Below are 12,597 nucleotides of genomic sequence, written 5' to 3' on the forward strand. Positions count from 1 at the left end.
GGTTTAGTGTTTTGCTGACGACATTAAAAATATATATCTTTTAATTACTACTATTTTTTTATTTCTTTTTACCTTTTAATTTTAAAAATATAATATAATTTGACAATATTTTATTTCTTTTTTTAAATGATATCGAATTTGAAATAATGAAATCCTATTAGTTGATGAACCTATAGGTTCACTTATATTCACCTATAGGTTCCTCGTAGAATATTATTGTGATCGCTTTCATTCAATTAGTATATTCCGTCGTTATGATCTGTTTTCTTTGTCTTTTTTTTTTTTTTGACTAACGTTTTCTTTGTCTTCTTGTTCTAAATTGAGGCATTTTGCTTAATATTCATATGAAGCTTTTTTATTAAGGATATAGCCATCACACAGTAAAGGCCAACAGATGGGACAATTACGCCACCATTTTTCCCTTTCGCTCCCTGGACGCGCGTGAAGCGTTAGAAAACGTGAACAAAGATAAAGACATGTGCCATATTCCTTTTATACTAAACCTATAGCATAGACTAAGGCTGTCATATCTTTAACGTAACACAAACCAATTATAATTTCAAAAACTCAGATTCCCGCCCAGTGATTACGTTTCTTTCATTTAATGGCATCCTATTAAAAACATACTATCTATTGTGTTTTAGCTTAACATAGAAATGACAAATCAGAAGAATGTCTGAAGAAGACGACAGAAGCGAAGTAAAAGCACAACCTGGAGACTCCGAGGTATCTTTCTCCGCATTAAAGCTTCTTTATGGCAACATCGCAATAGAATATTCATACGGACTGAAAGTTGGGAACCATTTAGTCTATATATGGTCAGGGCCGGCCCCGAGAGTTTTGAGGCCCAAAACCATTTAGTAAAGACTTCAAAAATTTGGGGACCTAAAAATTTTTTTTTCATAAACTGGGGATCTATTTACATATAAAAATTTTAGAGGCCTAAGGCAAATGTTTCATTGGGCTTGACCCAGGACCGACCCTAATATGGCCACGGTTTAGTCTGCAACAAGTATTTTTCTATATTATATTGTAGAACAGATATGGAAAATTGAAAACTAAGAAAGTATTTTCTTCTCTTTGTTATACCTAAAGATCGTGCGTAAGAGGATGAAGTTAGTGGATCTAAAATAATATAAAAGTCATGAGTTGCACATACTAACTAGATGGTACGAAAAAAGAAGAATTAAAATTTTGTAACATAGGAGGGCTAACATAAACGTGTTCTGAGGAACGACATATATTGCAGAGTGTACCATAACCAAACATTTATAAGACTAATGGGAACCTTTTCCGTCATATGTGTACAGATGGTTGAACAGGACACAGTGATGATAATGACTGGCACTTGGGTTAGGGAGGGTGAAGGTCCCTGGCTGTTCGATACGCAAACCGAAGAGGGAACAAAATTCATAACCGTTAAATCAGGCCTCGGGTATGAAGAACTTGTTCACCTCGTCAAGGATTGCCTAGCCATTGACTCAGCCAACGTCACACTTAAACTCTCCTATCAATATCCAACATGGATGCTTATTGACGATGGGGATGGATCAACACCACAGTTCATTTCAGACGACCATGAGCTGGAGGTCTTTGTTCAGAAGAGGCGAAAAATTGAAGAGGTGAACCTCTTTGTAACCATCTCCCAGTGTATCGATGGGGTTACTACTGCACAAGGCAAACCACATTTTTCAAATGTGACCGATCAAACCTTACTGGATAAAGATGATGGTGATACCGAAACTACAGACGCGACAACTGAGGAGGAGTGGCTAGAGTTTGCGCTTTCGGAGACCCCCTTGACATGTCCCCCACAAAAGAATACAGCCGGAGGAAGCTTTCGGGTGACAGAGCAGGATACCATACCATACAGGCGCAATGGTATAGAAATCCAAGAGAACCAACCTATCATTCGGCTTCGAAGTCCAGAAAATAGCTCTGAAACTCGTGGAAAGGGAAAGGAATTGGCACTAGAGGTAGCGCCGGCATATGAGCCATATGACTTTGGTGTCCGTAACAGCTTAAGAAGGATAGAACATACCACAGGAGAAGGGGAACCTAATAGACCAGTGAAACGTCGATTGTTTCCAACAAGCAGAACGGCTTCGGAAGCGGAAATGGAATTGGTGCCAACACAAGGACCAGATGAAACCTTCCACCAACCGGAACCCGCAACACAAGCAGTTGGAGGTGAAGGTTCGAGTGGATTAACCCACTGGACAAGGTTCCAAGATGCACTCCATCAGATTCTAGATGACGAAACGTCCCAGAATGTTCTATTTGGACGCGATGCACCTCCGGTTATAGAGAGCGTAGAGAATGATGGTGCTTAATCGCATAAACTATACTACTATATATTATAGTATAGTCATAGTTACATTACATAATTAACATGCCGCACAACTGGCTGTATTGCAGGACTAGAGTCCGCCTTGGAGGCTGTTTCATATCAAGGAGACAATCTGTTTGTGGGGCAGGTGTTCAAGTCTAAAAGCGATTGCAAGATAAAAATTGCAATTCATGCAATAAATTGAAAGTTTCATTTCAAGACTAAGAGGTTAACACCAAACTTCATGGTTCTAGTTTGTGTTGCAACGAACTGTCCATGGAGAGTCTAGGCGGCACTGGTTGATGGGACATGCAATTTCCAGATACGCCAAGCGACGCTTACTCACTGTTGTACCCTTGATGCACGAAGGAACTACCACAAATTGGCAACCACCCAAGTGATAGGGGAGCTAATACAATCGCTTCATTGCTATCAAGCGCGGACCCATGCCGTCAACAATTCAAAAGATCCTACTCGACGACTTCCATGTCAATGTCTCTTATTGGAAATCTTGGAGGGGCCGAGAAGTCAGAATGGAATTGGCGTTAGGGTCAATGGCTGGAAGTTACGCACTAATGCCTGCCTATTCAGGCCTCCTTCAAACAACTAATCCTGGATCAATCTGCTGTCTACACAAGGAAGAAAATAGTGATGGGAGCATGATGTCTAAGTATGCTTTCATTGCATTTGGGGCATCGATCAAAGGTTACCGGTACATGCGGAAAGTTGTAGTCATAGATGGGACCAGGTTGAAAGGAAGGTATGGAGGATGCTTGCTCTCCGCGTGTTGCCAAGATGGCAATTTCCAAATATTTCCGCTAGCCTTCGGTATAGTTGACAGTGAGAACGAAGACGCTTGGGAGTGGTTCCTATCTCAGCTGAAAACATTTGTCGAGGATGCTCATCATCTTGTCTTTGTCTCCGACAGACATGGAAGCATTTACAATCCCATTGGAAAGGTTGGTGAATGTTTTCTGAATCCAGACTATTTTACTGAAATATAGTCTAACATTCCATTTCAACTGTATGTTAACTGCAGGTTTATCCACATGCTCAGCACGCCGCATGCACTATCCACCTATGGAGGAACATAAAGTCCAGATTCAAATCCAAACGGCTGGCTTCATTAATGGGTGCAGCATCACGAGCGTACATTGTTTCAGAGTTCAATAAGAAGTTCCTGGATATACAACGTGTAAGCCCTGGATGTGCAGGCTATTTAGTTGACATAGGTAACAATTCTAGAATATTATACTAAGCTATACGATTCAGTTTTTAGTATAGTACGAAGTATAATATAAATTCCCCAACAGGCTTCGAGCATTGGACAAGGGCACATTTCCAAGGCGATAGGTTCAATATAATGGATTCAAACATAGCGGAATCTTGGAATGCTGTCTTGACTGAAGCGAGGGAGTTCCCCCTAATCTCGATGTGTGAGTACATACGAACAACACTTATGTGTTGGTTTGCCGTACGACGCGCTAAATCTATGGAACATAAGGGGACTCTAACGCCAAATGTTAGGCGGATAGAGGAAGACAACTTCGACAGTTCGACTGGGTTTGCTGTAACCGGAATAAGTGAAGTCAAATTCCAAATTCAGGCACAGTCTGGACAGTTTAACATGGTAAACGTCCATGACGGTACATGCACATGCAAGGAAACTGAAATTGGAGGCACATTTGCTGGTGCTCTTACGCCGCCAGCTGTTAAACGTCCACCAAGCAGACCACGCAAACAGAAAATATTGTCAACTGGAGAAGATAAGGTACTGAAGTTCATTAATAACTATTTATACTATACTATCGGGAACACATAGTATATTGATACCAAACACGAGTAACACTTGGTGTCTTTGCAGCGTTACAGTCAGAAGCATGCCGGAAATGTACTCGCTGTAGGGGAGAAGGCCACAACAAGGCCTCATGTCGTCGTCCAAAATAAGTATGTAAGGAAGAAAGCGGGGTTAAAGAAGGATGGGTTATGAGCATGTTTTTGTGACCCGGTGGAATAAAGTTTCCAACCATGTAGTAACATGGTGTGGTGGTACGGAGTCGACATTGGTATTTTCCAAACGCCAAAATATTATTGTATTCTGCACACTTAGCAGCAGACAATATTATTTTAGCTATTTCCTTTAGTTGGCTGGCTTGTTATGTGTCTGTACATAGGTGCACCGAATGTAAACCTTCTCTTTTGTGTAATATAAATGAAAATCCCCGCTTCTTAGTTCCTCTGCTTCGTCAATTTATTCCACCCAATAAGAAAGTTTATCTAAACGAAACCATCAGGTTAACATAATTGGAAGGAAAGGAAAATACTATACCATATGAACTAAGGTATAGAAAACTTTAGAAACCGACCTAATTGATTAAGTCAGGTGTATATTCATAAAGAAAGCGACAATGTCAAGAAGACTATTGTATACTGTAATTTGCCAAACAAACATCACATGGTTAACATGTAATTAGTGGGACGACATATACAACATCTCGATTGATTTATATAACCTGAAACATGCGTACCTTATATTTAGTTGTCCACTGGGAGAAGAGTTATTCAACCATTGAGTAGGGGGAGCACAAACCAGGTTAAGGGGAGGAGATTTTCACAAGTATATTCTGCCTCTTGTGTTGAACGAAGTAGAAATTAAAACCATACACCCGAGTGTAGGAAAGTCAAAGAGAGTGTTTCAAAAACCGTAACCATACGGTTCCGTTGTCTTATAGTAGTTACATATACTATACTACAACTATTATAGTATGACATGGTAATAAGAAAGCCTAGGTTGGTCGGATTCTCTATCTATATAATAGGGGAATGAGTCCTTATAAACGCAATTAACGCCGACCTTGTAGGAACATGGTGTGCTGGTACGGAATCGACATTTGTATTTTCTAGACGCCAAAATACTGTTGTATTCTGCACACTTAGCAATATTGATTATTATTTTAGCTATTTCCTTTACTTGGCTGGCTTGTTATGTGTCTGTACATAGGTGCGCCGAATGTAAACCTTCTCTTTTGTGTAATAAGAGAACCGTAACCACACGGTTCCGTTGTCTTATAGTAGTTACATAAACTATACTACACCTATTATAGTATGGCATGGTAATAAGAAAGCCGAGCTTGGTCGGATTCTCTATCTATATAATAGGGGAATGAGTCCTTATAAACGCAATTAACTCCGAGCTTGTAGTAACATGGTGTGATGGTACGGAGTCGACATTGGTATTTTCCAGATGCGAAAATATTGTTGTATTCTGCACACTTAGCAGTATTGACTATTATTTTAGCTATTTCGTTTACTTGGCTGGCTTGTTATGTGTCTTTATATAGGTGCACTGATTGTAAAAATTCTCTGTTGTGTACTATAAATGAAAATCCCTGCTGCTTAGTTCCTCTGCTGCGTCAATTTATTCCACCTAATATGTAAGTTTATCTAAATCAAACCATCAGGTTAAGAAAATTGGAAGGACATGAAAATACTATACCATATGAACTAAGGAATGGAAAACTTGAAAACCGACCTAATTGATTAAGTTAGCCGTATATTGGGAAACAAAGCAGCAATGTGAAGAAGCCTATTGTATACTACAATTTGCAAAATACACATTACAATGGTTAACATCTAATTAGTTGGACGACATATGCAACATTGACTTATATAACCTGAAACATGTTTATCTAACCCACCCACGTTGCATAAAAAGCGAGAACAATATATAGAAACCGAAGCAACATAAGTCATCATGTAGTAAAGGAAGTAACAAGCGTCATGGGTTTCGATAAGGGCTGATAACAAGGACATAATAATGCGGGCCATACAAACTTAACAGTGTCTTAAAAAAAAGTACGTAGAAGAGCGAAATTGGTAGACAGTTAAAAGATAGGGAGATTAGGCGTCCTGGAATTCCTGTAGATGGTCAGGATTGAATGTGGAGAAAGTTTCTACTGCATACGTCATTGCAGCAATTGCTAGATCATCTTCCGTTATATTATCCGCATCCGCAAGGTTCTGGGAGGCATACAGTTCCATAAGTACAAGTGTTGCAACACATGGTAATCCTGCGGTAGTCAACACAGGCGTTCGGAAAACACAAACAATGTTAAATAACCGACAAACTTTTCTATATAGATTAAATAATAGCATGGAACAGTGTTACCTGTTTGTTCACACAAAAAAGGGATGTCAAGACGCGTTATGGGCATAGGGTTTTCCATTGCTGCATCGTTCAACGCTTTGCCTCCGTTGCGTCGAATTAGTAATGGGAGGAGGACCACAATCGGCTGTAGTAGGGATTCCAACTTTTCATCGTTCAGACACACTGGGTTGCAGTCAACAACATGGATGCACCAATGGGGTATATCAATGAAAACCCCAATCCAGTTCCTTCCGTCCACTTGAAATGGTAAATATAATGCTTCGACTGTTGCATCCCATCTCATATTTGGCATCCCGGGATTGGCGAAATCACTTGAGAGGCTGAATTTACCGACGTCTTGAACCCGACAGAATTGGTGGTACCCCCCACGGAGGGCTTCCAAGAAAGATGCAGGCAGAAAATCATAAGCTGTAATACCCTATCCCCGGAGGCGGCTTCGAATAAATGTTACCACCATGTCAGCAGCCTGCGGAAAATATACCATCAGCATGGAATATCCATGAATTAAAATTAATTATGATCTTCTCTTACCTTTGTAGGTTGCGGCTGAGCAGATTCAAAGAATGACTGGAAAACCTTATTGTCAACAACAACACCTTCGCCTAAATTGTACTCCCTACAAATTAAAGAGTATCACTATTTGTATGGGTAGCATTGTACGCGGTCGAGAAATGTAGTTTACCTTTGCGTATGCATTATGGTGCTAAACCCTAGGAGACGGAATGCTTTCACGCGCACACAGGGGAAAACCCACCAACAAATGGACCCATTTTTTTGTGATCTCAAAAGCACCTGTTGGTTTGGTTGGTAATGTGGTAAGTGCGGGTGGGGCATCCGGAATTGTTGCCAAGTCTGACTTCTCCCCGCCATCACGAGGACCACGTTTTTTTTTCCTTCTGTTTCTTCAAAACAGGTTCTGGCGGTTTAAACTTGATGTATGGGTTTCTACGCCTTTTGCTAGCACGCGTCTCAACTGGTACTAAGATAGGTGGGTCTGTACGGCGCTCACATGATACTATTGTTTCCATATCAGTCGACGCTTCGATAGAGGTGTTGGGAATGGGGTGTTCGCTTCCTATTATGGGTTCTACTGGGGGACGTAGTAGAGGAGAAGGCTGCAAAAATGTGAACCGTTAACTGAATATATACTATTCCATGCGTAGGAGCTAAAGTTATAGTATGGATACACTTACGTCTTCGGATTCCGAAGCACCTGTTCCCACGCCCATTGCTCCAGCACTTGGAATACCTTTCTCACCCGCCGTGTCAATAATACAACGAATGACATTTTTTTATTGCCACCTGCAGAATACACAACATTAGTCATGGCCTGTAGGTGGAATAATTCTACTCAGTCCCGTATTGGGAAGGGAAGCATGTGGTCAAATTGAACAACGGCGTATAAATTTCCGTCAAACTTACATCTGATGCCTTTGTACCACCATGTGTAAGACTCATCTTATCGTCAGTAGAACCAACCACCTGTGTAGGTTGCTCGGAAACCGTAGGAGGTGGGGCGATAGTTGATGAAAGTTTAGCTGAAATATGGCCCCCAATATCCGCTTCTGCGCCGGTGGGAGACGAACTAGACTGAAAATATATATACCACATTTAGTTGGAAAACAAAGCTTAAAATCACACTTTTTTGGGGTGGCAATGTTAGGCAGACAACTATTCCATTCAAATTATAGAATCGTATGAGGGCCCAATTTGATATCCCACCTTACTACAGATGTTATGGAACAACAACCAGACGTGACACCACAATAATGGAACATACATTCTAAACCATTCAAACTTACAGTTATGGCGTCGGTACGAACATCAGTTACTGCCTCATCAATGACAGTTGCTAGGGTTAGAAGTTCAGACGGTGTACCATCTACTGGTCCACCAGGTTCGTGACGTTTGTTCTGTTCTCCGACAACATCCTCTGTTTCTCCGTTACCAGACTTGGCTTGCTGAAACGTGACATTTGGGTCAGCTAAAACTATTCCATACCATATTGACAATATAGTACACCCTAAACTTACAGTTTGCTCTGGAACAGAAGTATCAAGGGCATCACTAAGCGAGATAGAGGGACCATTGTTTTCTCCAAGATCCTCACCATGGAACGGACTATTGTCAACGATCGCTGCTGACGGGCCGGATCCACTCTGTTGGATCTCATGTCCGGTATTTGTTTCCATTCCAGTGGTTGCGGCCCCAGCAGCTATTACAACGATGGCAAAATTGGGTTTATGCACGTGTATAAAGCAGTGTTAACAATTATAAAAATAACACACTACCTTCGGAAGTTCTAACTGGTGCATGTGGACCACTACGCCCACCAACCCCCCGTGTAGCATCCTTATCTCCTGTGAATTCCGATTCTCGTTCCCTAGAACTATGAGACACTAAAACTACGTCCTTGAGGGACTGAATTTCCCCGCAAAATTCGGAATTTAAGTTTCCTAACATGGGCGCAACGCGTGCATGTATTTCCTTTGCCACCAACCGAACGAGTGTTGGAACATCCAACTGTCCCCCATGACCACCCATCCCTGCATGCGACGCTGTCTTACAGGGTTGACCACCGTCTCCATCTGCAGTCCCAGGAGACGAAAAAATGCCGTCTAAGGTACCACCTCCCAAACCGCCTAAACCCTTGGAGTGCTTTGCATCTGCAGCCTTCACACCTCCACGCCATGTATTGCTTTCAAACGGGAAACCATCGCGAATCAACGATACCATGTGATTTACTTGCAGATCATCAACCTCATCTACAAACGGCGGGATCTCTGACCCTTTGCAGAGTATGGAACGCACTGATGCCTGCAGTACAACACAAAAAAGGAAAACTGTTCAGATTGTTGCACCATATCAAGTAAAACTGGAAATAGTTCATTACATGGCGCAAGTTACCTGTCCAATAAGCTCTAGATTCTGGACAGTTACTATATTTATTTTCACTGACCGACTACACACACCATCAACAACGTCTTCTATGGGAACTTCGGCATTCACAAGATCTTTCCCTAAACGTGGATCTGCAATAATTTGGGGACAACTGCACACTGTGACGAGAACCATAGCATGCGCAAACCCTTGTTTCGCAAGTGTGTCTTGCGCCAATTGTCCCGCGGCCCTAATCTTTCCGCTTGCAACAGTTAATAGAAATGACTCCCTTCCCTAGGGGTATTCCATAAACGAACCCATATCGCCAACCATCTCTACAACTTCGGGTCTTAGCTGTGTTGAACCACTTGTTGGGTAGAGAATACCTTCTACAATGAGGAGGAGAGCTAAACGCATTCTCGTGTCCTCATCTCTGTATTTGTCTTTTTGGCCCAATCTGCAGATTATCCATTTCGGGGTTATCGTCTCCTCACGGCCAAACAAGGACTACCACACAGACCCATCACCCCCTACTTGCTTTGCCTTCCCTTTCCCTTTTTTTCCCCCTTTCCGAGACGCTGACAGTGAAGAGACGTCGTTGGAGGTGTCCCACAATTGAGACCTGTAACTAAAGCGAAGTCCCAGATACCATAACGTATTGGCTTCCCTGCAAATAACCACCACAACTCATATAGCTTCCGTGTAACCAACTCACGGGACAACATCTGGTGGGCAAACATTACAGAAAATGTATGCGCCCCCATTAGCATTAGCTGTCTAAACTGTGATTCCGCCAACTGCTCCTGTTGCGCATCTGACAGTGCTGCTTTTACCACCTCTATCCAACGCAAATTGAGGTAGTTGTTTATTCTCTTCTGCCCAGTTGGTTCATACCCTATCTGAAACAAGCGCTCTGGCAAACCAAACTCTTCCATATTGTCAAAGAAAGAAAACAATACAAGGTCTACTATATCAATAACCCGAGGATCATATGGGAAATGCAAATATCATATTCACATCGTTTACATTTATAATAAATATAGTATATACTATTTGTACCACTACAGGAAATGTGGGTATTAGCATCAAATTATAGCGTTTTTCACAATTCTGCTATTATATACCAACATTTATTTTTTTTATAGTGTTTGTCAATTTAAAACGCTATAATTGTTATCGCGGGAAAATAAAAAAATTTAGCCGCGTTAATTTCTTAAGTATAGGCACCTTACCATTGCAGATCCAAAATTAAGCGCTATCATACATTGACGCAAAAAAATAATTCATTTTTCCCGCCAGATACTTAGTGAAAAAACAAGGTGTCTAATTTTTTCATTTTTCCTCTTATTTTCGTTTTTTCATCTTCCCTCTCATTCCCTAAACCCTAAACCTTAAAATCCTAAAACCTAAATCTTATACCCTAAACTTAAAAATCAACCCTAAAACTCAGATATTTTCTTATTTTAATCTTAAATCTTAAGTTTAAATATATTCGAGTTTTAACCTTTTAAAAATTTAATTTCAAATATTAAATCTAAACCTCAAACTCTAAACTATACACTTACTTATATATATCGTACCTCAAATTAATCACATCCCCTAAACTCTAACTAAAATTTTTAAAATTCTAATTTTTTATTAGTTGAAAATTTTTAATTTTAATTTCAAATCTCAAATCTAATACTCTAACCCTATACCCTAAATCATATTACATATACTCTAAACTCATACTTTTAAACTCTAAATTTTAAATACAAAATAAATATAATCAATAATTAGAATACACTTATTAAACAATTATTAAAGTTAGTTAAACAATAAATTATAATCTCTAAAACAATTATTAAAATAAATTGGATTGATTAATTTTTGACCATTGATTGCTTTTAATTCAAAAATTACAAGTTAGTCTTAGTTAATCCTCTTTGATTAAAAAAAAAGATCTTAGTTAATCTTCTTTGGGCAATGGAATGCATGAAGAATTTAAGACAGTTTCGAGTAACGTTTGCAACGGATTGTTTTCAGCTGATGAAGATGGTTTCAGAACCAGAGGAATGGCCAACATACGAAAGCTGCCTCGAAGATATTAAGCTTCTACGAAGAAGCTTCCCCAACTCAGATATCGTTCATGTATCTAGGACGGAAAACATAAAGGCGGATCGCTTGACACGCAGTGTTAGGAAACAATCGTCTTTCGTCGTACACATGGATGCAGAGTTACCACATTGGTTTACAGAGTTTACATGAGTCTATGAATGTTTGCTGTAAAAAAAAAAAAAGTTAATCCTCTTATTACCTCCTGATTGGTCACCTATCAAAACTAGGATTACAATTTGTCCATTGATTGTTTTTGATCTTGTGGCCTAAGATCAAACTTCTCCATCTATAATCTTCTCCATCTATCCGTATACAAAAAATATACGGAATATCATAGCCCACGCCTTCATATGGGTATAATGTTATTTTCTCGGCCTGCTATAGTCATGAGCCCAAATTTCTCTTCTAAATTTATGTATGATGTATGACTTGGTTACTATTTATAAATGTTAGCACTTAATATTACTAACGATGCGCCGGATCAGTGATTTAATAGTTGAAATCAGTTTCATTGTACCTTTAATTCACTTTTTGTTGGAACATATGCTTTATGCCATGTATCAATACTATTAGCGCCTACTGATTTCGAGTTTAAGAAAAGATCAAGGCTTTGAGCCAAACTCCTCTCAATTTACAAAAAAAACAAAAAAAAACATGTCACCATGTGATGATATTTTGGTAATATACTATTGTGATCCCTTTCAGTTCAGCTAATTTTTCGTCGCTCTCATCTGTTTTTTTGTCTTCTCGTTCTAAATTTATGTATTTATTATACTAATTATTTGTTTTTTTTTTTGTTTTTTTGTGTCAACGTTAGTTTGTTATACTGATTACATTGTTCTGTAGTCACGTGTCACCATGAGAATGAAATTCAGAATTTTTAGAGAAATAAGTTGGTCCATCTTAACTTAAATTATATTTTTTATTAAACTAACTATTAAATTGATAAATAGTGTACAAAAGAATATTCTCGCACTTTCCTTAAATAAAAGCTACAGCATTTCCTAATATGATTAATGTATATATGATAATTAATGATTATGAATAATAAATATTTGATAATAATTTTTCTATCTTAGCTCTTTTTTCTTTAATTTTATATTATTAAAAGATATTAAACAAC

The 12,597-nt window shown here is 39.3% G+C and overlaps 2 protein-coding genes across 2 annotated transcripts; both read left to right on the forward strand.

Annotated features, from left to right (window-relative positions):
* The first annotated feature begins 20 nt into the window (after positions 1 to 20).
* Positions 21 to 3,555, forward strand: LOC125580802. Its single transcript, XM_048745972.1, has 2 exons — positions 21 to 3,288; positions 3,369 to 3,555. The coding sequence occupies exon 1, from the start codon at positions 1,281 to 1,283 to the stop codon at positions 2,331 to 2,333; it is 1,053 nt and encodes a 350-aa protein (XP_048601929.1). The 5' UTR covers positions 21 to 1,280; the 3' UTR covers positions 2,334 to 3,288; positions 3,369 to 3,555.
* On the forward strand, positions 2,863 to 4,319 carry LOC106408793. Its single transcript, XM_013849494.1, has 4 exons — positions 2,863 to 3,288; positions 3,369 to 3,561; positions 3,643 to 4,100; positions 4,194 to 4,319. The coding sequence occupies exons 1-4, from the start codon at positions 2,863 to 2,865 to the stop codon at positions 4,317 to 4,319; spliced, it is 1,203 nt and encodes a 400-aa protein (XP_013704948.1).
* Positions 4,320 to 12,597: the final 8,278 nt, after the last annotated feature.

This window comes from Brassica napus, chromosome C1 (genome assembly GCF_020379485.1).
Source record: "Brassica napus cultivar Da-Ae chromosome C1, Da-Ae, whole genome shotgun sequence".
Lineage (NCBI taxonomy): Eukaryota > Viridiplantae > Streptophyta > Magnoliopsida > Brassicales > Brassicaceae > Brassica > Brassica napus.